Source organism: Solea solea, chromosome 15, assembly GCF_958295425.1.
Source record: "Solea solea chromosome 15, fSolSol10.1, whole genome shotgun sequence".
NCBI classification, from domain to species: Eukaryota; Metazoa; Chordata; class Actinopteri; order Pleuronectiformes; family Soleidae; genus Solea; species Solea solea.
Window position 1 is genome coordinate 21132257 of NC_081148.1, and position 22007 is coordinate 21154263.

Genomic DNA, 22007 nt, shown 5'->3' on the forward strand with positions numbered 1-22007 from the left:
CTGTGGACCTCTGATAAAGAGAGTGCAGTGGAACAGTCTCGGGCAGATAATCACACACACACAGAGACTGCAGACACATAATAAAGCATGCTTTTTCTGTTTTATTCTATATCAGTATGTGTCAACAAGGATCATTTAGAAGATGAAGAGGTGAAGCTGTTCACTCATTCATGCCTCAGTCACCCCCAGTGCTCATTACTGCGGGGTCCTCTTGCACCTGTGCTCCAGCAGGGAGAGGACTACACCTCACCATATATGGACATGTGAGAGACCCCGGGTGGGATGACGTTGGACGTGAAATGGGGATGAACACAGTGTGTGTGTCTGTGTGTGTGTGTGTGTGTGTGTGTGTGTGTGCTAGAATAAATACCTAAACCACAGTAGGGGGAGAACACCGGTCTAATCTGGTTACATAAGAAACCCGCTGTATTTGCGGCACGTCCCTGCGCTAATCCGCCGAACTATTCCCGCGGCAGCGGCTGCAGGAAAACACGCGCGCACACTTGTGGCTCTGAACGCACACGCGTGCTCAAGTCAAGAGCGCGTGGAATAAAAAGACAAACCACACATAGAGGGAGTGACATCTGTTTATCTGCGGTCGGTTTATCCGTGGAAAGCTGCTCTCCCAAAGCCCGAACCAGAACCTGGCGGGCGGCTTCGCTGCGCTTGTACGCGCCCGTGACGATTCCGCTGACGCGCCACTGGCCGCAGCACCACCCAGGAGACAGACAGCAGAGAGGAGAGGACAGGAGAGGAGAGAGGACACTGACAGAGCAGGAGGACACTGACTCTCTTTCTCTGATTTGACTAAAGCCTGTTTTTGCGCAGGTCTCGCGCGGACTGGACGATATTTAACGAACAAATCCTCCAGCAGCAGCATCATCCTCATCATCCAGGCTCTCGAGCAGAGATGGAGGTACCAGGCTTGGCGCACAACATCACCAGTCCATTAAGTCCCTGCGAGGGGATGATCAAGGACCTGAGCTTGAACGCCATACAGTTATGTGAACGAGATGGTAAGAGACAGAGAGCTTTAGTCGCCTTTTTTCTTCATGCTTCAGGCCTCGTTTTTATTTCAGAGTCGCTGCACAAGGCTTGCATGGGGTTTGTGGTTGGTTTTTAAGACGCATAACGCGTCCCCGTATTGTGTGTTTGAAGGGAATAAGGGTCGGTCGCTCCACCGGTTCCTTGGATGAATGGTGCGCTTGAGCGCGTGTGTGGAATATGTGAGTGAAGAAGGGGAGAAGGAGCTCAAAGGAAATGTGCATTCTAGAGAAAACCCAGAGCATCCTCACGTGTGCAGAAACAATGACTGACTTTATTTCAGCACCACAGACAGAGGCTGTACACGCCTAGAACCTCTGCTTTTCTAACAAAGATCACTCTTAATTGACCACTTTGTACCAAATGACTCAGTTTAACACCTAATCACCTAATTCTGGTTTTAAATATATAAGTCTATATATAATAAGTCATCCACATGCAAATGTGCTGTTTAATCACAGCTGACACTGAATGTAAAACTTTTAATGTTCATATAATGGCCATTAAATACAGCTTTTATGTGAATTGAATCAGTAATTAGAAGATTTTTCACTGTGTTAAATGAGCAGGTTTCACCCTGGAGCATGTGATGAGGAGGTGGTGGTGGGGTGGGGGAGAAAAAGCAAGTCATCATCGGGAGGGAATGAGAGGCTCAAACATGGCTGCACGCACGTGTGTGTGTCTGTGTGTGTGTGTGTGTGTGTGTGTGTGGAGCTTTGTCAGCCAACACACCCATCACTGCAAACTACACACCATTGATTCCACATCAAGTCAATACTCATGGTCACAGACAGAGCCCGTTTAATTAAGATTGTTGATTCATTCACATCATCTCATTATGGGAAAAGGGATCTTTTTTTTCTTTTTCCTTGATACTGATCAAGAAACAGTAATGGATCCAGCGAGGAGCCAACGTTGTGTCTCCAGCCTTCAAATGACCCCTATCATATCGTTTGATCACAGTGCAGTCCTTGTGTCACACGCTGCCTCATTTTCTCATCTACCAGAGCGACCTTCTTACCATGTAATTCAGCAATGATGCCGTTTATATCCTCTTATGGCTGCACTGGCCTTATGAAAGCTGTAATTTTAATAATGGTGTGTGTGTGTGTGTGTGTGTGTGTCTGGGTTGGGCCTGGACTTTTTCTCTAATGGATGACATGCACGCCCGGGGCTTTGTGCTTCCTTTGCTGCAGGTTGATCGGCTTTTGTCTCCACAGCATCGCAGGCACTCTTTACTATTATGTCGAGAAAGAGTGTGTAAAAGGGTGTCTCTGCTTCCCTGAGACGCCCACATACTGTCTGTTGATGGGGCAACACGGTCACAACATCTACCTCCTGTGCAGAATCTGTCAAACAATCAGTGGCTGTCAAACCGGTGAGCTGCAGATACGGAAAGTCTTGTGTGTAGTTTAACTGTCACGTGCACACCAGCCACACACCAGCCACTTACACTGTATATGTAAATATCTACTAAATTAGACAAGATACATGATTATGAGAGGGTGAGGGATGATTTTGCAGCTTGTATTTAGGTGAATTTTCTTCTCTAAGAGTCTGTTTTCGAATCAGTGTGGACTTAAGTAGGATACATTATACAGTACATTTAAATGTGTTATGTGAAAGAGATAGTTCAGTAGTAAATGGTGTGTCATTTTAAAGCACTTGTCAGACCTTTCAAAGCTGAAGTACACCCATTCACTCACCCATTCATACAGTGCTTTTACTATTTAACACAGTACTATGTTAGTATGTCAGTATCTTATATCCTTTTTTAACAGTGAAATACGTGACAGTTCAAAGTTCACTGGGCTCACATTTATGAACAAAAAGAATAGGAAACGGTTTATATTGTGAACAACTACTACTGATTATTTAAAGAAAATATGCAATATAAAATGACTCATAACTTAGAATCAACAACACATAAGAAGACGAAAAAACACATTCTGTAAAGTCTGAAGATGTGAGCACTAAGGGTTAATATAATATGGAACCCACTATCCCCCCCATCCAATGTGGTCACAAACTAATATCAAAACTAAAGCAAACAAATGTCAAAATAACAACCTTAATAAATTGAAAAAAACAACTATAATTAATGTATGACTCCTACAAACCACTGTTCCACACAAAAACATAACTGTCAGTGAGGACACAAAGAAAACACAGATTTCAACCATAAACAAAAGACTCATTGAATAAACACTACACTACAACCTTCTGCCACTGCCCCCACATGCTGCTATTTATGTGTACATTTATTGCACTGAAGTGCTTTTTAATGGTTTTGTACTGACCATTATTTATTTGAATTGTTATTATTCTTTTATCATCATTTTATAGCTTTGTATTTAACAGACTGAGTGCTGCATTTGTGAAATACGTCACAGTTCAAAGTTCACTTGGCTCATTTTTATGAACAAAAAAGAAAAGAAAAACGCGTCTATTTTTGCAATTATTGCTACTTTATACCACAACTAAAAACGCGATATATAATGAATCATAACTTTGACTCAACAACACATAAGAAGACGTGAAAGCCTGAATATGTGACTTATAAACACACACACACCCACACAGGATGTCTATATAAGGAGTTATGTATTATTCCCATGGCAAATTACCATGGGTTAATACTAAGGGTTAATATAGTGTTGACTTTTCTCACGTGAGACAAAGACAAAACACACTTTAAGCACACCTTTAAATGCTGCTGAATGCTTTTTAGTGTAACTCTGTCAATGTTCATGCGCTCATTCAAAGTAACCTCGTCCTTCTTCAGTCTTCTTGGAAATGGACCATTTCGATCTGATCAATATGTCCTTTCTTTGGACCATATTCATTACAATTTAGTATAGCTTTCTAAATTTACCCGTCTTACCCGTTAATATTTAATTGCCAGCATGAGAGGCTTATGTGCCTGTGCTGACCCAGCAAATGGAAGTATATACAGCTTCTTCAGTGGACTGTGGGAAAGAGCCCTCCCTCCCTCACACACACACACACACACACACACACATATACACACTGAGAACTGTTGGAGCATTTCAATGCACAAAAGAAATGGTGTTATACAAGTTGTTTCTCTGTGCGCCCTGTGTGCTGCAGACTTAATGGTTCAGTTTAGTGACAGTGTCGTGAATAAACAGTGGGCAGGGAGGCAACGACGAGTGGGAATAAAATACCCAAGTATCTGCTCCCTTTTTCTCGATGCTAATTTGTCACCAAGCTGAACGGCAGACCCGGGGCCACCATTTTGATTTCTATAACCACATTCAAACGATACTAACAGGCTGTAATGAAATAGATGCTACGTGTCCCCTTTGCTGGGGTTGTGACATAAGTGAATTTCCTTGATGGACGACTGGCATAGATGAAATCTCTCTGCACGAAATACAGCAGCTCCAGTTGTGTCTGGCTCTGTGTGTGTCTGTGTGTGTCTGTGTCCACGATGGATACGTTTACTGTTTCTTACTTTTTTAAATCCTTGCAAAACCACTTAGGAGCCAAGAATCACCATAAAAACTAAAACTGAAAAGACATCGCCTGACACAGATGTCCCCACGGCCACATCCTGTGACGAACTTAATATCTTAGATTAAAAAATATCTGTTGATTAGATCAAATCTGTAATAGATGAAGAAATGTCCTCGTGCCGTTATAATAACAGACATGATGTCAGTGAACTTTACTGGGATCTGCTGCTGTGTGAATTCTGCAGAGACGTTTTTTTCATATTTTGAGTTTCAATTTTTTAAAGCCAAGAAAATGCCAGATGTCTTGCTATAAACCTGATTGCATTTATTCATTCATTGCATTTTTTTTTTTTTTTAAGCTCTGCATTAAACATTATTGCCTCCGGAAATGTTCGCCTGCTCCAATGCACTGCAGTCGCACTGCTAAGATGGTGAACGCTGTACATGATAAACATCAGTATGTAAAAATTTAAACACGACACTGTCAAAGTGCCACATATAATAAATGAAGACGCCGCTGTAGCCGCTCACTGCACTGACATTAAGACGTCTCAATACTAAACTAAATACTGAAATATCAATTTGGTGATACATCGTCGTCCCCGTGAAACATGGCAAATATCGATATTTTAATTTACAATTTAAGGCGCTCTAAAGTAAACAGTGCCTGCCAGTTTTACTCACCTGGCGTCGCTACTTCATATCCACTCGTGGTGGCGCTGCTCAAATAAATAAGGGAAACTTGGAGTGGAAGTTACTTGGCTGAAGAAGAGGGAGTTTACAGCGGGTTAATGGCTGAGTAAGCTACATTAAGAGAAGCCCCATCCACGTTCAATACATAGACTTTATGCACGTTGTTCTCTGTGTTGTGAATAAATAGAGAAATCCTGCACTTTTAACTTTTTGTTTTCTTGATTCTCACAGAATCGTTGTATATTATTGGTATCGTGGACCACGTGGACCTTGTGTTTCCCACCACTTCTAAACTTTGACATGAACAGAGTCACTTTCATGGTGAATATAACTCATTGTCGTAAGGAATTGTAAAAAACTCAGGTTACTATTAACTGACTTTCATTGAGGAAAATGGAATAAACTCGGCAAACACAAAATAAATAGTGATTGAATCAAAATGTCCATGTTTGTCTTATATTAAAACATTGTTATAATACTATTTATTACTCTCTAGTTTGTTTACTAGAATTATACAGTGTACTTACAATGTTACACTGCTGTGCCTTATTGTAGCTCACCTTATATATATATATATATATATGTATAAACTGGCAACCCTTGTGTCTTAAGCCAAGTTCTCTTTCCCTTCAATATATGGGTGATATGAGTGATTTAAAACATTCAGGAAAAGTACATGTTATTGTGCTTTTATCCAGAAAAACCTTCACTTACCTGGACCAATACTGTGGTAATGACGTAAGATTCAGGTCCCAGTGGGAAGTTTATGTTTGTATGTTTACGTACAGACTCACAGTCTTGTACAGAATTCAAACTCCAGTGATAACTCTTACTGTAGAAACATGATTTCAACAGTTGGCTGGATTTATTATGACACACAACAGTGTTTATCGTCGAAGCTGGTATTTTAGTTTGGCTATTGTTCAGTGTTGACAGTTGTGTGCCATGACTGTGCTGCCAAGAAGCAACGGGGGTTATTATGCAGCCACTTTTCAGCTGTGTAATATATTCACATGCTATTTAGTTTTACTGTATTCTACAGTTTTAAAAAAACATTATGTAAGCTTGCCCCTTTTTCAGTTCCTGATAAATAAAATCATCCTCTAAGCCAAATTTTAACAGCAGAGAATTGATGACTCATTCTGTGTTTGGAACAAATTCAAAAGAACACGTCAATCACATAAGTGTCTTCTGTTAATTAGCGTGTCACAATAAGGACGGGTCAATTCAGAACAAAGGAGCCCTGCTTTTTGTGTTATTATTCAAGCATTTTGGCTGTTTTTTTTTTTGTTTGCTGTTCAGAACACTTGTTGGGTCTGTAGAACGTGGCTTTGTTGATCTCACTCTGAGAGAAAGATGCTCCACCAACGGCCGATTCTTTCACTCTCAGCATGGTCTCATTCACAGTCTCGCCTTTCAAAAAGCCTGCGAGCCTTAACGCCTCACGAGAGTCTGTCGCTCTGCTGCTCAGACAGTTCAATTTTACCGAAGCGGGAGCACTCGTCTGTGTGTGAACTGAGAGCCGGTTTGTGTTGTCAGACGGTCGCCGCCACTTCACACACCTGCCTGTGGTAGTTTTTCAACACTAACCGTAACTTCTTTTTAGATTAAGAAGCGTGAGCCGTGAAAAAGAGCACCGCTCTCTCACGTGATGGACGTGTTTATCGCCAGCCGTCCAGTGGTAATCAAATAACTTTCCATTTACCAATAAAGACTGCTAATAAGTATTATACTGCATTGAGCCAGGTGTGCCTGGAACAAATGCGACCGCAGAGAGCCATTAGCGAGGGCCCATGAATGCACGTTAATAAGATTCTTAATGATCCTCGGGCATCCAACGATGGCATTTTGACTGCACGCAGAGTAAAAGAGCAGAACGCACAAATGTCGATGTTGATAGAGTTGATCGAGAGCTTTTTACGCCAGTGCAGATATTCCTCTGTCCTCCATTTTGTTTCCCTGCACTAAAAAAGTACAATGCTCCTATTTAGTTTAATGTACTCCTTAAAAAAGTACAATCTCTGATGAGATCATTTAAGTTAGATTTTATTACAAACACATAGTCCAGTGGAAGAAAGAGAAAAAAGTATAATAATAAAGTGTATCTAAGGGCTTGGACGCACTCCTCTTATCTAAACAAACAGTTTATCAAAAGATAAGTATCAATAAAACATCTTTGTTGCCGTGAGGTTTAAAGGCAACAAAACAGTGGAATCAATGAGCTTATTTAATTTATTTTCAAGTGAAATGTTTTCCAGTTATTTAGATTTTATGTTTGCTCCCACTGTGACTCAGCAAAATGAATATTGCCATAGTTGCAACCTGGGTGCAGGTACAAAGCAGCGAGAGCCGAGTTACATCGAGGTAAAATCATTTAAGTCACACTGGGTTTAATCCTCCAGTGTCAGACTGTAAAAGGTTTTACTCTCTACCTTAATGTCTGACCTTGTCTTTGTCTCTTCCATATTTCCTCCTTTTCTCTCAGCGGATTTAACTTTACCACTGAATCTCACAAAGCTGTTTGTCTGTAGGTAACGTACTGAAATATATATACAGTAGATACAAGTAGAGTTGTGTTTGTTAACCAACCATCATTACGACTTAATATCTCATTGTTATGACTTAGTATCTCATAATTACAACTTAATATCCCATAATTACGACTTAGTATCTCATAATTACGACTTCGTATCTCATAATTGCGACTTAGTATCTCATTATTACCACTTAGTATCTCATAATTGCGACTTAGTATCTCATTATTACTACTTAGTATCTCGTAACTGCGACTTAGTATCTCACAATTACGACTTAGTTTCTCGTAACTGCGACTTAGTATCTCACAATTACGACTTAGTGTCTCATTATTACTACTTAGTATCTCGTAACTGCGACTTAGTATCTCATAATTGTGACTTAGTATCTCATTATTATGACTTTGTATCTCATAATTGCAACTTAATATCTCATAATTATGACTTAGTATCTCATTATTATGACTTAGTATCATAATCATGATTATAACAGAATTTTTATTTTTTATTTTTATTTCCCTGAAAGCATAATTTTCTTCTTAACTTAGAGTCAAAACTGTGTCTGACTGCATTTGAAAAGCCTCCCTGTGTCAGTGTAGTGCTTTCATTTGCAGGTTAATTAGAGGAGGATTACAGTAAACAAGCTAAATCAGCATTGTGCATGGATTTCAGGAGGAGATGGGAGGGTGAACGTATGCAGGGACCTCCTTTCAGAGTGAAGGGAAACAGTCAGTGTTGACATTTCCAGGTGTGTGTCAGATTCAGCCTCTTCACGGCGACTGATTCAGCAGAATTCCTCTTCTTTGGTCAATGTTTACAGTCACATACTGCAGATAGTCTGCAGTAAGATCACTGAGTGATTAACATGACAAACTAGAACCATATTTTCTGTGTTGTGTCTGACATAAAGTATCTTTTTGATCTTTAAACGATTTTCTCTTTTCCAAATACCGATGTCAGAGAGTGTCAACAGGCCTGGTTATTGTCTTGTTTTTGTTGTCGGGTCAGCAGCAGAAAGTCTCAGGTGGGATGTTCCAGTGCAGAGATCACTGTCTGTTCTGTACTGGAGCATTTGTCTCCATTTAAACAAAACGTATCATCACCATGGAGTTTAAGGACAGAGAAATGTGATGGTGAGGTGTTTTTCTAAATAAAACAGAGGCACAGGTGTGTGAGGGAACAAATCACAGACAAATTAGCCTGAGGATACTGCCAGCCTGCTGTAAGTGTTTACTTATTCAGTAATCCTGCATCCTTAATGCACCAAAAATAAAGTTTAAGCAATTTGCATTAAGGGCAGATGGATACGTCCAACAGTCACGTAATCATTTCTTGCATAATTCATCTGTCCATATATTTAGATTAACACTATCATGAGCTTCATTATTGTCCCAAGCCCTTAACTTACCAGGGTCTTTGTTTTTACGTAACACTGCTTCATAATAATCAAAATGATAGTGTACAATACAGTTTTATCCAAATTGAAACACTGCAATTATTATTTTCATAAAATGTGTGTGTGATAAAATGTGTTTTGATCTTGAGAGCGTCCAAAAATGTAAAATCTGTATAATTTTGATTAGATATCTGAAAATGACAGTTAATATGCATAAATTCTCATACCAATAAAGATGATTGATGCTGGTGATTATTTGCTGTAAACTGATTGTCATGTTCATGAACTAGGGATTTAGATAAAAGCCAGCGGGGGATCTGAGCCATTTGGTCTCTTTACAGATGTTGAATCAAACCAGAATGAACTGGTTGACATTTACTTTCTGTTTATTAAAATTAAACCATCTACTAAAGGCGCCACTGTTAAAGAAATGTGTTGCAGTGAGACAAAGGAGTCCACACAGTCCAATTATAGGATTACTCTTTTACTTTGCCCTCTCTGAGCTGATGAGCAGAGTCGGATGTTCCATGCTCTGCTGCCTCGGCCATTATTTGCTCTCCATGGATAGAGTTAAGTTGCGCTGTGTGTTCTCCTGTTTTCTGCATTCTTGATTTTACTCTCTTGTGTTTAGACCCCAGAGCATGTACAGAAAACACATTGTTGCTGTGCCAAGTGGGTGTACCCTGCATGTGATGCAAAGTCTATATTCATCCTAATACTACAAAGATCTCATTCAACCCCCGACGGACGGTCGCATTGGCCTCCCTGTGCTCCCTGGATTGTTATCCTCTGCTACATGTTGTGTCACTTACAGGGACCTGACATTCTTGTAACAGACTTTTTGTTTTAAATTTAAAATACATTTCTAAGTTCATCTAACTTAAACTATAATTTTTTTTATGTTTTTTGTTGCCTTCTGTGTGAAATACCGTTGTGAATCCCCCTATTCCCATGATGAGAGCAGCTCTAATCAGCAGCTTTTGAAATATTTAATGCCATTTATGTTCTGGGAAAGCAAAGAGGTGCATGTGCATGTGCATGTAGAGGGACTGATGTGTTTCCATGGCAACATATATGGTAGCTGGTAATACGGGCAGTTATGTGGTTGATACACACTGTGAGTGCTTTCTGGGGAGTAATTGCCGAGAGACTGTTCTAGTATGGAACAAAAAACATAGCTGGGCAGAGATTTAAGATGTGGTGTCATGCAGGTTGAAATATCGATTTTGTGATATATCGCTGTCCTTCCTCGTGCAATACAGTAATGGATATTTTAATTAACAAGTTAAGATGCTCTGAAGTAAACAAAATCTGCCAGTTTCACTCGCCTGGCAACACTACTTGATGTCTCTAAAATGTACACTTAAGTAAAGTACGGAGTGCCTCAGGGGTCTTCCCTTGGATCATTACTTTTCTCTTTGTACATTTCACCTCTTGGTTGAAGAGGTGTTTCTTTACTGGGCATATGAAAACACTTTGTATCCTTTGAATTTTTGAATCCTTATTGCGTATCGTGGACCATGTATTGCATATCGTACCCTGCGATTCCCACCCTTAATGTCATGTCTCTCAGATAATAATTAGCTTTTCAATCTCATGATACTTAATCATAACATTCAAAACAGATACTCAGATTGGCTTTCTGGCATTTGAACCATACAGTCACGCTTTTCTTCCAAATTCACAGGAAGTAAATCCCAGGACGGCAGCATCTCCGAGATGGAGGAGCTCCCCGTTCCTCAGAACATCAAGATCAGCAACATCACCTGTGACTCCTTCAAAATCTGCTGGGACATGGAGCCGTCCAGCAAGGAGCGCATCACACACTACTTTATTGACCTGAACAAGAAGGAGAACAAAAACTCAAACAAGTTCAAGCACAAGGTAACAACGCTCAAATCAGCACAGATAAACACTCGACATTTTGTTGAAGTTTCATTGGAGTTAGCTGCACGAAATAAAAAGGAAGGGGTGTGTCAAGACTGGGTTTATGAGGTTTTGCAATAATGTGATCCACTGTGTCACAAAAATGGAGAGCACAATCTAGGCAGTGTGCCAAAATAAATTAGGATAAATCTATTCCCAATTTCTGAAAAGTATGATTAATTTTTCCAGTAATCACCCAGTTTTAAATTGGAAATGTAATGCCTTTATTCAGGTAAAATAATGTCCTCAAGATTAAAATCTTTATCACAGCTGTTTTGGCACAAACTGTGCTCCTTCCCATTTCACAGCAGGAACATTACCACCGCCACCAGCCAGTGCTGGAGTTAATGTTTTGTTTCAGTTGACTTGGAAGTTGTGAGTCAGAACTGGCAGTGACATCCAACTGTAGTTAAGTAGCTCTCCACTTCCCTCGGGAACCTGACCTCTGGTAAACATTGGCTGTATAGTGCAGCATGCTAACTAGCGAAATACTTTATTTAATTTCATGAACACATAACACGTTATTTTATACATAAAAACATAAGAAGGACGGTGTATGGAAGCCCGATTATGCGACATGGGGAAAATAATGTTTTGTTACAGTTGACTTGGAAGTTGACCTGACCTAGTATGTCCAAAATTTAAAAAAAAAGTAATACTTTAGTATTTTGTCCAAAATGTGACAAAAATGTGACAAAAAATCATACTTTAGTATGTCGTCCAAAATGTGACAAAAAAGTCATAGGTTACTAAGTCGTCCAAAATGTGACAAAAAGTCATACTTTAGTATGTCATCCAAAATGTGACAAAAAAGTCATAGGTTAGTATATCGTCAAAAATTTGACAAAAAAGTCATAGGTTACTATGTCGTCCAAAATGTGACAAAAAAGTCATACTTTAGTATGTTGTCCAAAATGTGACAAAAAAGTCATAGGTTAGTATGTCGTCCAAAATGTGACAAAAAAGTCATAGGTTAGTATGTCGTCCAAAATGTGACAAAAAAGTCATACTTTAGTATGTCGTCCAAAATGTGACAAAAAAGTCATACTTTAGTATGTCGTCCAAAATTTGATAAAAAAAAGTCATAGGTTACTAAGTCGTCCAAAATGTGACAAAAAAGTCATAGGTTAGTATGTCGTCCAAAATTTGATAAAAAAAAGTCATAGGTTACTAAGTCGTCCAAAATGTGACAAAAAAGTCATAGGTTAGTATGTCGTCAAAAATGTGACAAAAAAGTCATAGTTTAGTATGTCGTCCAAATTTTGACAAAAATGTCATAGTTTAGTATGTCGTCCAAATTTTGACAAAAATGTCATAGTTTAGTAAATCGTCCGAAAATTGACAAAAAAGTCATAGGTTAGTATGTAGTCCAAAATGTGACAGAAAAGTCATAGGTTAGTATGTCGTCCAAAATGTGACATAAAAGTCATAGTTTAGTATGTCGTCGGAAAATTGACAAAAAAGTCATAGGTTAGTATGTAGTCCAAAATGTGACAAAAAAGTCATGGTTAGTATGTCGTCCAAAATGTGACATAAAAGTCATAGTTTAGTATGTCGTCCAAAATGTGACAAAAATGTCATAGGTTAGTATGTCTTCAAAAATGTGACAAAAAAGTCATAGGTTAGTATGTCGTCCAAATTTTGACAAAAATGTCATAGTTTAGTATGTCGTCCAAATTTTGGCAAAAAAGTCATAGTTTAGTATGTCGTCCGAAAATTGACAAAAAAGTCATAGTTTAACATGTCGTCCAAAATGAGACAAAAACGTCATAGTATGTCTTCCAAATTTTGACAAAAAAGTCATAGTTTAGTATGTAGTCCAAATTTTGACAAAAATGTCATAGTTTAGTAAGTCGTCTGAAAATTGACAAAAAAGTCATAGGTTAGTATGTCGTCAAAAATGTGACAAAAAAGTCATAGGTTAGTATGTCGTCAGAAAATTGACAAAAAAGTCATGGGTTAGTATGTCGTCCAAAATGTGACAAAAATGTCATACATTAGTATGTCGTCAAAAATGTGACAAAAAAGTCATAGGTTAGTATGTCGTCCAAATTTTGACAAAAATGTCATAGTTTAGTATGTCGTCCAAATTTTGGCAAAAGTCATAGTTTAGTATGTCGTCCGAAAATTGACAAAAAGGTCATAGTTTAACATGTCGTCCAAAATGAGACAAAAACGTCATAGTATGTCTTCCAAATTTTGACAAAAAAGTCATAGTTTAGTATGTCGTCCAAATTTTGACAAAAATGTCATAGTTTAGTAAGTCGTCTGAAAATTGACAAAAAAGTCATAGGTTAGTATGTCGTCTAAAATGTGACAAAAAAGTCATAGGTTAGTATGTCGTCAAAAATGTGACAAAAATGTCGTAGTTTAGTATGTCGTCCAAATTTTGGCAAAAAAGTCATAGTTTAGTATGTCGTCCGAAAATTGACAAAAAAGTCATAGTTTAACATGTCGTCCAAAATGAGACAAAAACGTCATAGTTTAGTATGTCTTCCAAATTTTGACAAAAAGTCATAGTTTAGTATGTCGTCCAAATTTTGACAAAAATGTCATAGTTTAGTAAGTCGTCTGAAAATTGACAAAAAAGTCATAGGTTAGTATGTCATCCGAAAAATGACAAAAAAGTCATGGGTTAGTATGTCGTCCAAAATGTGACAAAAATGTCATAGGTTAGTATGTCGTCCAAAATGTGACAAAAAGTCATAGGTTAGTATGTCGTCCAAATAGTGACAAAAAAGTCATAGGTTAGTATGTCGTCCAAAATGTGACAAAAACGTCATACTTTAGTATGTCGTCAAAAATGTGACAAAAAAGTCATAGGTTAGTATGTCGTCCGAAAATTGACAAAAAAGTCATAGGTTAGTATGTCGTCCAAAATGTGACAAAAATGTCATAGGTTAGTATGTCGTCAAAAATGTGACAAAAAACTCATAGGTTAGTATGTCGTCAAAAAGTGACAAAAAAGTCATAGGTTAGTATGTCGTCCGAAAATTGACAAAAAAGTCATAGGTTAGTATGTCATCCAAAATGTGACAAAAATGTCATACATTAGTATGTCGTCAAAAATGTGACAAAAAAGTCATAGGTTAGTATGTCGTCAAAAATGTGACAAAAAAGTCATACTTTAGTATGTCGTCCAAATTTTGACAAAAAAGTCATAGGTTAGTATGTCGTCCGAAAATTGACAAAAAAGTCATAGGTTAGTATGTCGTCCAAAATGTGACAAAAAAGTCATAGGTTAGTATGTTGTCCAAAATGTGACATAAAAGTCATAGGTTAGTATGTCGTCAAAAATGTGACAAAAAAGTCATACTTTAGTATGTCGTCCAAAATGTGACAAAAAAGTCATAGTTTAGTATGTCGTCCAAATTTTGACAAAAAAGTCATAGGTTAGTATGTCGTCCGAAAATTGACAAAAAAGTCATAGGTTAGTATGTCGTCCAAAATGTGACAAAAAAGTCATAGGTTAGTATGTCGTCCAAAATGTGACATAAAAGTCATAGGTTAGTATGTCGTCAAAAATGTGACAAAAAAGTCATAGGTTAGTATGTCGTCAAAAATTTGACAAAAAAGTCATAAATTAGTATGTCGTCCAAAATGTGACAAAAACGTCATACTTTAGTATGTCGTCAAAAATGTGACAAAAAAGTCATAGGTTAGTATGTCGTCCGAAAATTGACTAAAAAGTCATAGGTTAGTATGTCGTCCAAAATGTGACAAAAATGTCATAGGTTAGTATGTCGTCAAAAATGTGACAAAAAAGTCATACTTTAGTATGTCGTCCAAAATGTGACAAAAACGTCATACTTTAGTATGTCTAAAATGTGACAAAAATGTCATACATTAGTATGTCGTCAAAAATGTGACAAAAAAGTCATAGGCTAGTATGTCGTCCGAAAATTGACATAAAAGTCATAGGTTAGTATGTCGTCCAATATGTGACAAAAATGTCATACATTAGTATGTCGTCAAAAATGTGACAAAAAAGGCATAATTTAGTATGTTGTCCGAAAATTGACATAAAAGTCATAGGTAAGTATGTCGTCCAAAATGTGACAAAAAAGTCATAGGTTAGTATGTCGTCCGAAAATTGACAAAAAAGTCATAGGTTAGTATGTCATCCAAAATGTGACAAAAAAGTCATACTTTGGTATGTCGTCAAAAATGTGACAAAAAGTCATAGGTTAGTATGTCGTCCAAAATGTGACAAAAAAGTCATAGGTTAGTATGTCGTCCAAAATGTGACAAAAACGTCATACTTTAGTATGTCGTCAAAAATGTGACAAAAAAGTCATAGGTTAGTATGTCGTCCGAAAATTGACAAAAAAGTCATAGGTTAGTATGTCGTCCAAAATGTGACAAAAATGTCATAGGTTAGTATGTCGTCAAAAATGTGACAAAAAAGTCATAGGTTAGTATGTCGTCAAAAAGTGACAAAAAAGTCATAGGTTAGTATGTCGTCCGAAAATTGACAAAAAAGTCATAGGTTAGTATGTCATCCAAAATGTGACAAAAATGTCATACATTAGTATGTCGTCAAAAATGTGACAAAAAAGTCATAGGTTAGTATGTCGTCAAAAATGTGACAAAAAAGTCATACTTTAGTATGTCGTCCAAATTTTGACAAAAAAGTCATAGGTTAGTACGTCGTCCGAAAATTGACAAAAAAGTCATAGGTTTATATGTCGTCCAAAATGTGACAAAAAAGTCATAGGTTAGTATGTTGTCCAAAATGTGACATAAAAGTCATAGGTTAGTATGTCGTCAAAAATGTGACAAAAAAGTCATAGGTTAGTATGTCGTCCAAAATGTGACAAAAATGTCATAGGTTAGTATGTCGTCCAAAATGTGACAAAAAAGTCATAGTTTAGTATGTCGTCCAAATTTTGACAAAAAAGTCATAGGTTAGTATGTCGTCCGAAAATTGACAAAAAAGTCATAGGTTAGTATGTCGTCCAAAATGTGACAAAAAAGTCATAGGTTAGTATGTCGTCCAAAATGTGACATAAAAGTCATAGGTTAGTATGTCGTCAAAAATTTGACAAAAAAGTCATAAATTAGTATGTCGTCCAAAATGTGACAAAAACGTCACACTTTAGTATGTCGTCAAAAATGTGACAAAAAAAGTCATAGGTTAGTATGTCGTCCGAAAATTGACTAAAAAGTCATAGGTTAGTATGTCGTCCAAAATGTGACAAAAATGTCATAGGTTAGTATGTCGTCAAAAATGTGACAAAAAAGTCATACTTTAGTATGTCGTCCAAAATGTGACAAAAACGTCATACTTTAGTATGTCGTCTAAAATGTGACAAAAATGTCATACATTAGTATGTCGTCAAAAATGTGACAAAAAAGTCATAGGTTAGTATGTCGTCCGAAAATTGACATAAAAGTCATAGGTTAGTATGTCGTCCAAAATGTGACAAAAAAGTCATAGGTTAGTATGTCATCCGAAAATTGACAAAAAAGTCATAGGTTAGTATGTCGTCCAATATGTGACAAAAATGTCATACATTAGTATGTCGTCCAAAATGTGACAAAAAAGTCATAGGTTAGTATGTCGTCCAAAATGTGACAAAAAAGTCATAGGTTAGTATGTCGTCCAAAATGTGACAAAAAAGTCATAGGTTAGTATGTCGTCCAAAATGTGACAAAAAGTCATAGGTTAGTATGTCGTCCAAATAGTGACAAAAAAGTCATAGGTTAGTATGTCGTCCAAAATGTGACAAAAACGTCATACTTTAGTATGTCGTCAAAAATGTGACAAAAAAGTCATAGGTTAGTATGTCGTCCGAAAATTGACAAAAAAGTCATAGGTTAGTATGTCGTCCAAAATGTGACAAAAATGTCATAGGTTAGTATGTCGTCAAAAATGTGACAAAAAAGTCATAGGTTAGTATGTCGTCAAAAAGTGACAAAAAAGTCATAGGTTAGTATGTCGTCCGAAAATTGACAAAAAAGTCATAGGTTAGTATGTCATCCAAAATGTGACAAAAATGTCATACATTAGTATGTCGTCAAAAATGTGACAAAAAAGTCATAGGTTAGTATGTCGTCAAAAATGTGACAAAAAAGTCATACTTTAGTATGTCGTCCAAATTTTGACAAAAAAGTCATAGGTTAGTATGTCGTCCGAAAATTGACAAAAAAGTCATAGGTTAGTATGTCGTCCAAAATGTGACAAAAAAGTCATAGGTTAGTATGTTGTCCAAAATGTGACATAAAAGTCATAGGTTAGTATGTCGTCAAAAATGTGACAAAAAAGTCATAGGTTAGTATGTCGTCCGAAAATTGACAAAAAAGTCATAGGTTAGTATGTCATCCAAAATTTGACAAAAATGTCATAGGTTAGTATGTCGTCAAAAATGTGACAAAAAAGTCATACTTTAGTATGTCGTCCAAAATGTGACAAAAAAGTCATAGTTTAGTATGTCGTCCAAATTTTGACAAAAAAGTCATAGGTTAGTATGTCGTCCGAAAATTGACAAAAAAGTCATAGGTTAGTATGTCGTCCAAAATGTGACAAAAAAGTCATAGGTTAGTATGTCGTCCAAAATGTGACATAAAAGTCATAGGTTAGTATGTCGTCAAAAATGTGACAAAAAAGTCATAGGTTAGTATGTCGTCAAAAATGTGACAAAAAAGTCATAGGTTAGTATGTCGTCAAAAATTTGACAAAAAAGTCATAAATTAGTATGTCGTCCAAAATGTGACAAAAACGTCATATCTTAGTATGTCGTCAAAAATGTGACAAAAAAGTCATAGGTTAGTATGTCGTCCGAAAATTGACTAAAAAGTCATAGGTTAGTATGTCGTCCAAAATGTGACAAAAATGTCATAGGTTAGTATGTCGTCAAAAATGTGACAAAAAAGTCATACTTTAGTATGTCGTCCAAAATGTGACAAAAACGTCATACTTTAGTATGTCTAAAATGTGACAAAAATGTCATACATTAGTATGTCGTCAAAAATGTGACAAAAAAGTCATAGGCTAGTATGTCGTCCGAAAATTGACATAAAAGTCATAGGTTAGTATGTCGTCCAAAATGTGACAAAAAAGTCATAGGTTAGTATGTCATCCGAAAATTGACAAAAAAGTCATAGGTTAGTATGTCGTCCAATATGTGACAAAAATGTCATACATTAGTATGTCGTCAAAAATGTGACAAAAAAGGCATAATTTAGTATGTTGTCCGAAAATTGACATAAAAGTCATAGGTAAGTATGTCGTCCAAAATGTGACAAAAAAGTCATAGGTTAGTATGTCGTCCGAAAATTGACAAAAAAGTCATAGGTTAGTATGTCATCCAAAATGTGACAAAAAAGTCATACTTTGGTATGTCGTCAAAAATGTGACAAAAAGTCATAGGTTAGTATGTCGTCCAAAATGTGACAAAAAAGTCATAGGTTAGTATGTCGTCCAAAATGTGACAAAAACGTCATACTTTAGTATGTCGTCAAAAATGTGACAAAAAAGTCATAGGTTAGTATGTCGTCCGAAAATTGACAAAAAAGTCATAGGTTAGTATGTCGTCCAAAATGTGACAAAAATGTCATAGGTTAGTATGTCGTCAAAAATGTGACAAAAAAGTCATAGGTTAGTATGTCGTCAAAAAGTGACAAAAAAGTCATAGGTTAGTATGTCGTCCGAAAATTGACAAAAAAGTCATAGGTTAGTATGTCATCCAAAATGTGACAAAAATGTCATACATTAGTATGTCGTCAAAAATGTGACAAAAAAGTCATAGGTTAGTATGTCGTCAAAAATGTGACAAAAAAGTCATACTTTAGTATGTCGTCCAAATTTTGACAAAAAAGTCATAGGTTAGTATGTCGTCCGAAAATTGACAAAAAAGTCATAGGTTAGTATGTCGTCCAAAATGTGACAAAAAAGTCATAGGTTAGTATGTTGTCCAAAATGTGACATAAAAGTCATAGGTTAGTATGTCGTCAAAAATGTGACAAAAAAGTCATAGGTTAGTATGTCGTCCAAAATGTGACAAAAATGTCATAGTTTAGTATGTCGTCCAAAATGTGACAAAAAAGTCATAGTTTAGTATGTCGTCCAAATTTTGACAAAAAAGTCATAGGTTAGTATGTCGTCCGAAAATTGACAAAAAAGTCATAGGTTAGTATGTCGTCCAAAATGTGACAAAAAAGTCATAGGTTAGTATGTCGTCCAAAATGTGACATAAAAGTCATAGGTTAGTATGTCGTCAAAAATTTGACAAAAAAGTCATAAATTAGTATGTCGTCCAAAATGTGACAAAAACGTCACACTTTAGTATGTCGTCAAAAATGTGACAAAAAAAGTCATAGGTTAGTATGTCGTCCGAAAATTGACTAAAAAGTCATAGGTTAGTATGTCGTCCAAAATGTGACAAAAATGTCATAGGTTAGTATGTCGTCAAAAATGTGACAAAAAAGTCATACTTTAGTATGTCGTCCAAAATGTGACAAAAACGTCATACTTTAGTATGTCGTCTAAAATGTGACAAAAATGTCATACATTAGTATGTCGTCAAAAATGTGACAAAAAAGTCATAGGTTAGTATGTCGTCCGAAAATTGACATAAAAGTCATAGGTTAGTATGTCGTCCAAAATGTGACAAAAAAGTCATAGGTTAGTATGTCATCCGAAAATTGACAAAAAAGTCATAGGTTAGTATGTCGTCCAATATGTGACAAAAATGTCATACATTAGTATGTCGTCCAAAATGTGACAAAAAGTCATAGGTTAGTATGTCGTCCAAAATGTGACAAAAAAGTCATAGGTTAGTATGTCGTCCAAAATGTGACAAAAACGTCATAATTTAGTATGTTGTCCGAAAATTGACATAAAAGTCATAGGTAAGTATGTCGTCCAAAATGTGACAAAAAAGTCATAGGTTAGTATGTCGTCCGAAAATTGACAAAAAAGTCATAGGTTAGTATGTCGTCCAAAATGTGACAAAAAAGTCATACTTTGGTATGTCGTCCAAAATGTGACAAAAAGTCATAGGTTAGTATGTCGTCCAAAATGTGACAAAAAAGTCATAGGTTAGTATGTCGTCCAAAATGTGACAAAAACGTCATACTTTAGTATGTCGTCAAAAATGTGACAAAAAAGTCATAGGTTAGTATGTCGTCCGAAAATTGACAAAAAGTCATAGGTTAGTATGTCGTCCAAAATGTGACAAAAATGTCATAGGTTAGTATGTCGTCAAAAATGTGACAAAAAAGTCATAGGTGAGTATGTCGTCAAAAAGTGACAAAAAAGTCATAGGTTAGTATGTCGTCCGAAAATTGACAAAAAAGTCATAGGTTAGTATGTCATCCAAAATGTGACAAAAATGTCATACATTAGTATGTCGTCAAAAATGTGACAAAAAAGTCATAGGTTAGTATGTCGTCAAAAATGTGACAAAAAAGTCATACTTTAGTATGTCGTCCAAATTTTGACAAAAAAGTCATAGGTTAGTATGTCGTCCGAAAATTGACAAAAAAGTCATAGGTTAGTATGTCGTCCAAAATGTGACAAAAAAGTCATAGGTTAGTATGTTGTCCAAAATGTGACATAAAAGTCATAGGTTAGTATGTCGTCAAAAATGTGACAAAAAAGTCATAGGTTAGTATGTCGTCCGAAAATTGACAAAAAAGTCATAGGTTAGTATGTCATCCAAAATGTGACAAAAATGTCATACATTAGTATGTCGTCAAAAATGTGACAAAAAAGTCATACTTTAGTATGTCGTCCAAATTTTGACAAAAAAGTCATAGGTTAGTATGTCGTCCGAAAATTGACAAAAAAGTCATAGGTTAGTATGTCGTCCAAAATGTGACAAAAAAGTCATAGGTTAGTATGTCGTCCAAAATGTGACATAAAAGTCATAGGTTAGTATGTCGTCAAAAATGTGACAAAAAAGTCATAGGTTAGTATGTCGTCAAAAATTTGACAAAAAGGTCATAAATTAGTATGTCGTCCAAAATGTGACAAAAACGTCATACTTTAGTATGTCGTCTAAAATGTGACAAAAATGTCATACATTAGTATGTCGTCAAAAATGTGACAAAAAAGTCATAGGTTAGTATGTCGTCCGAAAATTGACATAAAAGTCATAGGTTAGTATGTCGTCCAAAATGTGACAAAAAAGTCATAGGTTAGTATGTCATCCGAAAATTGACAAAAAAGTCATAGGTTAGTATGTCGTCCAATATGTGACAAAAATGTCATACATTAGTATGTCGTCAAAAATGTGACAAAAAAGTCATACATTAGTATGTCGTCAAAAATGTGACAAAAAAGTCGTAGGTTAGTATGTCGTCCGAAAATTGACAAAAAAGTCATAGGTTAGTATGTCGTCCAAAATATGACAAAAAAGTCATAGGTTAGTATGTCGTCCGAAAATTGACAAAAAAGTCATAGGTTAGTATGTCGTCCAAAATGTGACAAAAATGTCATACATTAGTATGTCGTCAAAAATGTGACAAAAAAGTCATAGGTTAGTATGTCGTCCAAAATGTGACAAAAAAGTCATAGGTTAGTATGTCGTCCAAAATGTGACATAAAAGTCATAGGTTAGTATGTCGTCAAAAATGTGACAAAAAAGTCATAGGTTAGTATGTCGTCCAAAATGTGACAAAAAAGTCATAGGTTAGTATGTCGTCCAAAATGTGACATAAAAGTCATAGGTTAGTATGTCGTCAAAAATGTGACAAAAAAGTCATAGGTTAGTATGTCGTCCAAAATGTGACAAAAATGTCATACATTAGTATGTCGTCAAAAATGTGACAAAAAAGTCATAGGTTAGTATGTCGTCCAAAATGTGACAAAAATGTCATACATTAGTATGTCGTCAAAAATGTGACAAAAAAGTCATAGGTTAGTATGTCGTCAAAAATGTGACAAAAAAGTCATACTTTAGTATGTCGTCCAAAATGTGACAAAAAAGT

At 36.3% G+C, this 22007-nt stretch overlaps 1 protein-coding gene across 1 annotated transcript in view; it reads left to right on the forward strand.

The window, feature by feature from the left end:
• Positions 1–390: 390 nt before the first annotated feature.
• The window catches only part of LOC131474174 (phytanoyl-CoA hydroxylase-interacting protein-like), a 37498-nt gene continuing 15881 nt past the window's right edge, over positions 391–22007 (forward strand). The window contains exons 1-2 of the mRNA XM_058651924.1: positions 391–1016; positions 10834–11030. Of these exons, the coding sequence (XP_058507907.1) occupies positions 911–1016; positions 10834–11030 (303 nt within the window). The 5' untranslated portion in view covers positions 391–910. The remainder of the gene's footprint in view (positions 1017–10833; positions 11031–22007) is intronic.